The sequence below is a fragment of the Helianthus annuus genome, chromosome 10, assembly GCF_002127325.2.
Source record: "Helianthus annuus cultivar XRQ/B chromosome 10, HanXRQr2.0-SUNRISE, whole genome shotgun sequence".
Lineage (NCBI taxonomy): Eukaryota > Viridiplantae > Streptophyta > Magnoliopsida > Asterales > Asteraceae > Helianthus > Helianthus annuus.
Genome location: NC_035442.2, coordinates 40,580,230 through 40,589,674, shown reverse-complemented (window position 1 = coordinate 40,589,674; position 9,445 = coordinate 40,580,230). Strand labels below are relative to the sequence as shown.

Below are 9,445 nucleotides of genomic sequence, written 5' to 3'. Positions count from 1 at the left end.
TAATTATTTATTTATTTTTTTAAATTATAGTAGTTACTCTTTTTTAATTGCCCAACGGTCCTTGGGGCCCACCTTCACCTCGTTCGCTTGAGCGGACCATGCTCCAATGAACCGGCCAAGTCAAACCTCTCCAACGAGCCTCGTCCGGATGTGTGGTGGTTTGACGAGCGGATTGCATGAGCATACCACTTGTTGTTGATGCTCTTATAACTATTAAAATTTAGGTTTAACTTAAAAGAGGCAGACAAGTAAGTTAATTACAAGGGATTTTAACTTGACACAAGCTTAGCTCGTTTACACGAAGAGCCAACTCAGTTCAACTTATTTTAAAAATAAGTTGACCTTATTGTTTAAATCTTGCTTTATTAACTTTTTATCTCGACTAACTCTTAATATAATATAATAATAATATAATATAGAATTTCAATATGATGTATTGTTGATTGTAGTAGCTCGCAGGGGCATAACTATAGTGTTAGTAGCCGTAGCACGGGCTACGGCTCAACTTCGTATTCGTAGTGTTATTTTTTATTTTATTTTTCGGTTTTATACAAACGATATCTCTAAAAAATACGAGGATATCCCTAACCAAAAAATAGGATACTTGATTTTAGTAAAATCCAATTTTTTTATAAGCCCAAATATTTTACAACCCGAAAACTTGTAGAATAATTAAACCCGAATGATAAAATAAGCCCAAATTAACAATAATAGAATTGAAAGGAAGCCAAAAATATAACTCTTAAAGTTAGCCCAAGACCCAAAAACAATAAAAAAAATCAGGATACCTCTAAATTAATAAGTTAGTTCCGCCACTGATAATTCGTCTGCATGGGTTATAATGGAAGATCTAAGTTGATCAACTAGAACTTATTTATTTAATAAAATAATGAGTACTCACCTTAAATTATCGGAAAATTGCAATTCAAATTTACTTATTTGTTATTTGCAATTATGCAAAAAATTAAGGAATTAAGGATATTAAATTTTCACGGAAGCTGATTTTCCTAATTTTGTTACATTATATATATATAAAGATTTCCTTATCAATAACACATAATTAATATATAAAGATTTCCTTATCAATAACACATAATTAATTAATATACTCGAGTTTAAATTAACACGTCTATTTGCAAGCTAGTTTGATTTTTATTAATATATAAATTTCCTTGATTTTTTTGTTTATATTTTTATTAACAAGCATGTTAAACATTTGACCAACAAATAAATTGACTAGCTAGTCCTAAAAAGCAATCAAAGTATTATCATCTTTGGGACGAATTAGCAACAGAAAGAAATTAAACAATAATTATGATGATTATGTAAAATGTAAGGAATGATTGAAACAAACAAACATTTAAAACTTACTCTAACAAGGTCTTTTGCTTAGTTTTAAAGAAAGAAAGCGTCCGGTGTCACACCTAATTAATTACCAACAAAAAACGACATGGCAACCATCAGCGACTAACTCATTTATGACGACTTGTATATAAGCTTGCGTTGGCCAATCAAACATCTCACATCTTCTTCATTCACTCACAGCAACTAATTACTCCACAATCAACATCAATGGCGACTAATTCGAGCTTTAATGGCGGTTGGGTTCGAGTTTTAATGATGGTCGGGTTCATGTTCTTGCCACTGTTGGTTGATGGCAGCGTTCGTCGCTACAACTTCAATGTCAGTACTTTATGATGTTCTTTTTTAGTACTCATAGGTTTTGTTATTATTAGAAAGGATCATATATGTTGTATCTATATATTCACATGAATTCTGTATCTTATCTATGACATAGGTTGTAATGAAACAAGAGAATCGATTGTGCTCATCGAAGCCCATAGTGACGGTTAACAGTCAGTTCCCTGGCCCGACACTCCACGCTAGAGAAGGCGACACTGTGCTCGTGAGAGTTGTCAACAAAGTCAAGTACAACGTCTCGATCCATTGGTAAGATTTGATATTTCTAACACTGTTTGTGTACTGGACCGGCCTGTCGGACTGAAAACCACGTACTTACATAATCAGTCTAGTTGAATACTCTTAATCGTCTAGGTTTGGGCCGGCCAGTAATGGCACCGACAGATTTATCGGCGAACCACGCAAGTGGTTAGACCGAATTTAAAAAAAAAAAAACTTACGGAGTATTATCTTTTTCTTTTATAATCTTGTTTACTAACTCATTTGTTAATGTTTTAAAAGAATTGCAATTGCAATTACATACTAAATAAAATACCACGTAAATAGTTTCTTATTTTGTTTGAGTTACTTTGATAATTGATATATGCATATATAATAAATTCTTAAGTTATTTATAAATTTATCTGCCTTTTGGAACCGGTTTGAAGAGTGACCTAGTAAGACAAGCAGATAATGATCAAAAAGGTTACGAAACAATGAAAATGATTGCATTGTTTGCTAGGCATGGGATACGCCAACTACGAACCGGATGGGCGGACGGGCCCGCATACATAACACAGTGCCCGATTCAACCAGGAAATAACTACGTTTATAACTTCACAATCACGGGTCAACGAGGAACCCTTTTCTGGCATGCACATGTTCTATGGCTTAGGGCTACGGTTCATGGTGCTATCGTCATTTTGCCTAAACTTGGAGTTCCATATCCTTTCCCCAAACCAGATGTTGAACAAGTCGTCGTCTTAGGTGAGTCATCTAGACCAAAACAAAATTCTTATAAACACTACAAAGCGAAGGACTTTCAACGTTAACTGCTATACATGGTTTTTGCAGGCGAATGGTGGAAGTCAGACACTGAAAAAGTGATTAATGACGCTTTAAAATCGGGTTTGGCCCCAAATGTATCAGATGCACATACTATAAACGGCCATCCAGGAGCTGTCACGGGTTGTCAATCACAAGGTATTATTTAGAAAAATATAAAATAAATTTTTACATTCAATTTTCTAATCTAATTATTATGCATGCAGGTGGATTTCAATTAAGCGTAGAAAATGGAAAATCATACATGCTACGTATAATCAATGCTGCACTCAACGAAGAACTCTTTTTCAAAATCGCCGGTCATAAACTCACGGTGGTGGAAGTCGATGCCACCTACGTTAAACCCTTCACCACCAACACGATCGTCATAGCACCTGGCCAAACTACCAACGCGATCATCACCGCCAGCAAATCCTCCGGCAAGTTCATGATGGCAGCCTCTCCATTCATGGACTCACCGATCGCTGTAGACAACAAAACCGCCACCGCCACCCTCCACTACACCGGAACCCTAAGCACCACCTCCACCACCCTAACCATCCCACCACCACAAAACTCCACTGCCACCGCCAACAACTTCATCGATTCACTCCGTAGCTTGAACTCTAAAAAGTTTCCTGCCAATGTACCATTGAAAATCGATCACTCGTTGTATTTCACAGTCGGGCTTGGGATCAACGCGTGCCCGACTTGTAAAGCGGGCAATGGGTCTCGGGTTGTGGCGAGTATTAATAATGTTACATTTGTTATGCCCACTACTGCTCTTCTACAAGCACATTACTTTAACAAAAAGGGGGTTTTCACTACTGATTTCCCGGGTAACCCGCCCGTTTCTTTCAATTATACCGGAGCCCCGCCCGCAAATTTGGCTACAAGTAGCGGCACTAAGGTTTATAGGCTAAAATACAACTCTACGGTGCAATTGGTGTTACAAGATACAAGTATTATTTCTCCGGAAAACCACCCGGTTCATTTGCATGGGTTTAATTTCTTTGCTGTAGGTAAGGGTTTGGGCAATTATAACCCCAAAGTGGATCCGAAGAACTTTAATTTGGTTGACCCGGTGGAAAGGAACACTATTGGTGTGCCATCGGGTGGATGGGTAGCTATTCGATTCAGAGCGGATAATCCTGGTAAAATTTTTATTTTGAATAACAATATCATTGTGTTTTCTTATATTTATTATGTAAAATGAGAATTTTACCTTCGATTATAGGTGTTTGGTTTATGCATTGCCACTTAGAAGTGCATACAACTTGGGGGCTAAAAATGGCATTTTTAGTCGACAATGGGTCCGGGCCAAATGAGTCGATATTGCCACCTCCGAAGGATCTTCCAAAGTGTTAGAGAAGAGAATAAAGAAATAAGTATGATTTGAGTATTTAGAATATATATTTGTTTCTTGAGCAAATAAATGGTTTGTTCAAGTAAATTTACAATAAAAATTCATGTATTTTTGTTACAATATATTTTATTAAATGAAATTATGTGGGTTATAAATAGTGTCCTTAGTTGTCATACATATTAACAAAGAATGTGTTTACTTGAAAGAAAAAAAAAACAAAAACAACCCTACCTCTCATTCTAAAGAAAACCACTACTAGAAAAGTAGGCAATTGCGATCATAATTTGCGACCAACATAATACGGTCGCAAAAATAGCGACCAGATTGTGACCAAAACCAAAATAGTCGCAAAATTAACGATCAACCTAGATTCGGTCGCAAAACGGTCGCAAATATGATAAATAGTGGTTGGAAAACGGTCGCAGATACAAGAAAAATAAAAAAGTAAAAGTTGCAACCGTCCAAAGCGGTCGCAAATACGAGAAGAATATAAAAAACAAAAGTTGCGACCGTTTAAAGCAATCACAAATACGAGGAAAATAAAAAAAAAAGTTGCGACCGTCTAAAGCGGTCGCAAATATGAGAGATATACAAAAAAGTAAATTTTCATTTTAGTCCCTGAGGTTTGTCTTAAAGTGCCATTTTGAACACATTGCCTAACTCCAATAAAAAAAACTATTTGGACTAAAACGATAATTTAAGACAAACTTTAGGGACTAAAATGATAATTAACTCATAAAAAACCAACTAAACTGCCTCACATTTTTTACATTTACTCTGCTCACATTAGGGTTTTTTTCTACTCACAATTCTGCGCGATTCACCGCTCCCTCATCTGATCAAACAAAACCTCCCGTCCACGCGTCTGGTCGAATTAACCTCAAGTAACATCTTAACCCTAATTTCCATGTGGTTCATCTTCCCAACGCGATCAAAAATGTATTCGTTATCATCAAAACCTTCGCAATCGATTTGATATGCTTCAATCACATCAAAATCTTCCCAATCGATCATATAACTTTTGGTTTACACTCGAATTCATTATCTTTCGATTTGTATATTTAGGTTATGAATGTCAATTTTATCATTATCTTATGTAGAAGACATGTTCATCTATCTCAAACATGTAATTTGGGGATTTGAAGAAGGAGAAGCAAGTGAACACATCTGACTTCGATTGATCAGCAATCTCTCTGATCTCCATAAGTACACAGGTTTGTACATACGCTCGATTTCGCATCAATCTTCTTGTTTATGCCAAATTTCTCTACTGAGGTCCAAAATAGATCGAAATAACGGTTTTTATCTGTATATTCAACGTTATTCAGTTTTTTATCTGTATATTCAACGTTTTTGTTGCATATGAATTGCCCTAATTGACAACTGCAAGTCATGTTGCTCTTTAACTGTATTTGGATGATGTATATTCTAAATTGAAGATGACCGGTGATTTTGAATGAGTGATATTCTGATAAATTTAGCTTTTCTTAGTCTCAGGTTTTCTATATAGTTGCTTCTATCAGTATTTGGTGTTTTTGTTGCATATGATTTGCCCTAATTGACAATTGCAAGTCATGTTGTTGTTAACTGCGTTTGGATGATGACTATTTTAATCATAGATGATCAAACATTTTAAAGTTAGGTTTTGGTTTCGTATGCTCAATTTTCTATCAACAACTCATTAATCTTCTCGTTTATGTCAAATTACTTTATTAAGGCGCAAAATAATTCGATATTGTTGAATTTATCCGTATTTGTAGTTGTTGCATATGATTTGCCCTAGTTGACATTTGCAAGTCATGTGGTTGTTATATGTATTTGGATGATGACTATTGTAAATCAAAGATGATCGACTATTTGGTTCCTTTTGTATTGCAAATATCTCCAACGGATAAGACTGAGAAACGTTCCATTCTAATAGTTCTGCACTCTCAAAACTAGAATGTGAATACCTCTGTTTTGAGTTGTTTCACAGAACTGCAGACTCGCAACATTGAGCTTAAAATGAGCTGCAAATATGGCTGTTGGAGTTGGAGCTGGTGTACCATGGGTTATGTGCAGGCAAACTGATGCTCCAGTAAACATTGTACATTCCTACTCTGTTGATTATTCAAATTACATGTGCCATTTTTGACCCATTTACTTGTGATTGATGGGTCAATTCTGTTATTTTTCATGTCTAATGGGTCAAATGGGTATGTAAAAGTCAGATTATTAACCTTATTTTCATGCAGATAATGTGTTTCTTTACTAACCCATGCAAGCCTATTATACTTGCACTTGCTTGGCCCGACCCGAAAATAAATCTTACAACGTTGGATTTACATGCTATGGATAACACTGTACTTGTCGGAGTGTCGTTCTTTACGGGAGCTTGCCAATCTTGTATGTCTCAAGGTAATTTTTCTACACACCCTGTTCTTTCTTCCGGTCAAAACGTTGGATTTTGCCGGCGCACTTTTATTCTGCCAGTTACAATTTCTCTAAGCATCAAGTTTCCGATATTAAGTGACTAAAACTCAAGATTTGAAAGAGAAAATTAAATGCTAATATAGTATTTTATATCACTACTTCCAGTGACCACAAGGTCCACAACTACAGCACTAAGCAGGTGATTAGTGTTACTCCGTGGATATACGACTACTTGCTCGCTAATGTTAGGGAACCACTGGTAAGAAGTCGAAAACTCATGTGAACTCTAGTGAATTCTGGTTAAACATTCAGTTGATTAATTGTGTATGAGTGAAAGAAGGAAGGATTTGTATGATTTGCAGATTCTAAGAGAACTTAGAGAGGAGACTGCACCAATGCGTGGGAGTCAAATGCAGGTATTTTGGTTCTGTTTGCGGTTTCTTTTTATGGAATTTGGTCTTACTTATGTGGTATGTTACTAGGTATCCCCTGATCAAACACAATCACTTGCGATGCTTGTCCAGATTCTCAGGCAATGTTAATGATCTGTATGTACATGGTAGACAAGTCCCAAGGTATGTTTATTATTATCACTTATTCATGAACTTAAATATCTTATATTATTATGGTAGACATACTATTTAGTTTAGTTTATTCGTTTTCTTAAAAAAATGTTAGACCTTTTAGAGTCTAGTTTCAATTAGTGCTTCTATCTTTATTGTTTGGAATAGGCATCTAAGTACTTGTTAGGTTATACTACTTTCAGCAAAATCAGGCTGTGTGCACTCAACATCTCTCAGTAATATAACTAATAGGAGAGAATCATGAAATGTTTGTATTTCGGCTGTAAACTCAACTGTACAAATTAAGATGCTTGTTAGGTTAGTTTTATTAGCTATTGTAGGTCAGAATATTTTTGTAGGTTAGTTATATGCTAGTGTCAACAGTCAGAAGGTATGTCAGACAAACATTTATGTTACTTTAATACGGATTGAATTCTATGTTACAGCATACACACATTTCATTGAGGTAGAAACTTTTAATTATCTAGTTTTCGCTATAATAATTTATATTGGCAGGTTGCAGCTGCTGGGTATGACAGACAAGGGGTAGCCGATCATGCGGAAAATCTCGCCACCAAAATTCGAAATAACTTAACCAATTCTATGAAATCTCTTGGTGTTGACATCTTGACTGGTGTTGGCACTGTTGTGGTATGTCATGTAACTGGCCAATCGAGTCATTTATACTATTTACCTTTATCTCGTTAACTTGCATCGGATCATACACGCACCTTATGTTTAATTATTATAAATATATTTACAGGGTCCACAAAAGGTTAAATATGGAAAGGTTGGGGGCACTGAGACAGTCATTACAGCAAAAGACATAATTATAGCTACTGGATCAGTACCATTTTGTTCCTAAGGGAGTTGAAGTTGATGGTAAGTACTGGGTTCTCTGTCTGTTTTTCTTATCAAAAGCGTCTAGCTGTAATACGAGCTACAATAAGTTTCAGCTGAATCTTTTTGGTTCTATAGGAACTTAGCTTTCTGTTTGCAATAGCATCTGAATCTTAGCTGGAATATAACTGGTAACTTTGACAACAATATAAGCAGCTAATCAGTTTAATAAATTATGATTATGCCGGCCATTAATATTTCACTTTGCATTGGTTTCATTAGATCGAAAGGTTGAACGTGATTATCCAAGATATAGTGAAAGAAAAAGAAGAAGAAAAAGAAAGGTTGAACGAAATTATTGCGGGATTGGTGGTGGAAAAAGGGAAAGATAACGTGGAGAAAGAGGCTATGAATCAAAGAATGGCAAACATTGAAGTGATGATAAAAGCTAGGTTTCAAAACGTATAATGTAGGTTATAAATAATTTGTTTTAACATGTATTTTGTTATAATAACTTTGGTATTTGATGTTTTAAGTGGAATGTTTTATATAATTGTGAAAATTTGATGATGTGTAAATTTAAAAAAATGACATTATATGCAGGTTAAAAAAATGGCTAAAAAGAAAAAAAGAAGCAGTTTGCAACCGCGAAAGATAGTCACAAATTTTCTTAAGGCAAGCGGTCGGAAAATGATTGCAAATTTTAAAAGGCAAGCAGTCGCAAAACGGTCGCAACAAGAGTGTCGCAACCAAAGTCGCACAAAACCAGTAACAGTCGCAAAATTTGCGACCACTTTTATAGTCGCAAAACACAGGTCGCAAATGATAGCAGCAGTCGCAACTCAGTCGTAATAGAGCAATTGCGACGGGTGTTTTTCCGATTGCATGTTTGATCGGGAAACGGTCGCAATAGGGCAGTTGCGACTGTTTTGCGACCGGAAATGCGGTGGCAAAAACCCAGTTTTCTAGTAGTGAACATACAATATATAGGAATAAACAAACACCCCCACTAACTAATAACTAGGGCCACTAACCCATTAACCCACTAACTTAATCTTGCTTAACACTTCAACATTAAAAAACACTTGACTAATTAAACATACTTAACCCATTAAAACATGCTGCTACCGACCTGACTTGACCCGTCAAGATTAATCCAACATTCACCCCCTTAATCTTGACCTCGATTCTTGTTTCTTTCTTGCTTGATGTTGTCGTTATTGCTCTTCGTGCTTCTAATCAACATGCTCCTATTGATCGATTTCTTGCTGACTTGCTTTCGAAACTTGCATTCTAAGTCTTACTGATCTTGTGTCTTACTTGCTGACCTTGCTAATCTTGCTACGCTCTTGCTTGATTCGAACTCATTCTTGCTTGCTTGCTGACTTGCTTCAATAAATCACAGGCTACTTGCTACCTGCTTTATTTTCTTGCTTCCGAATCACAAAGATTCTATTAGTGGAAACGATCATATTTACTTTAGCTGTCAAAATTATATTTTATATTTCATTGTAATTGATTTGCCTTTAATGGTTATCCT

The 9,445-nt window shown here is 35.7% G+C and overlaps 1 protein-coding gene and 1 long non-coding RNA gene across 8 annotated transcripts; both read left to right on the top strand.

The window, feature by feature from the left end:
* The first annotated feature begins 1,539 nt into the window (after positions 1–1,539).
* Positions 1,540–4,247, top strand: LOC110884464 (laccase-4). Its single transcript, XM_022132174.2, has 6 exons — positions 1,540–1,683; positions 1,799–1,950; positions 2,423–2,667; positions 2,755–2,883; positions 2,952–3,878; positions 3,962–4,247. The coding sequence occupies exons 1-6, from the start codon at positions 1,573–1,575 to the stop codon at positions 4,090–4,092; spliced, it is 1,695 nt and encodes a 564-aa protein (XP_021987866.1). The 5' UTR covers positions 1,540–1,572; the 3' UTR covers positions 4,093–4,247.
* Positions 4,248–4,897: 650 nt separating this feature from the next.
* Positions 4,898–8,475, top strand: LOC110884465. 7 transcript variants are annotated; one of them, XR_004870302.1, is made up of 11 exons: positions 4,899–5,029; positions 5,191–5,304; positions 6,066–6,176; positions 6,325–6,487; positions 6,668–6,761; positions 6,865–6,918; positions 6,985–7,077; positions 7,582–7,716; positions 7,829–7,947; positions 8,044–8,096; positions 8,188–8,475. It is a non-coding gene; the product is annotated as an uncharacterized LOC110884465 (long non-coding RNA). The 7 variants fall into 7 exon arrangements; XR_004870301.1 differs by having other exon boundaries at positions 4,899–5,114; XR_004870303.1 differs by having other exon boundaries at positions 4,902–5,304; positions 6,355–6,487.
* Positions 8,476–9,445: the final 970 nt, after the last annotated feature.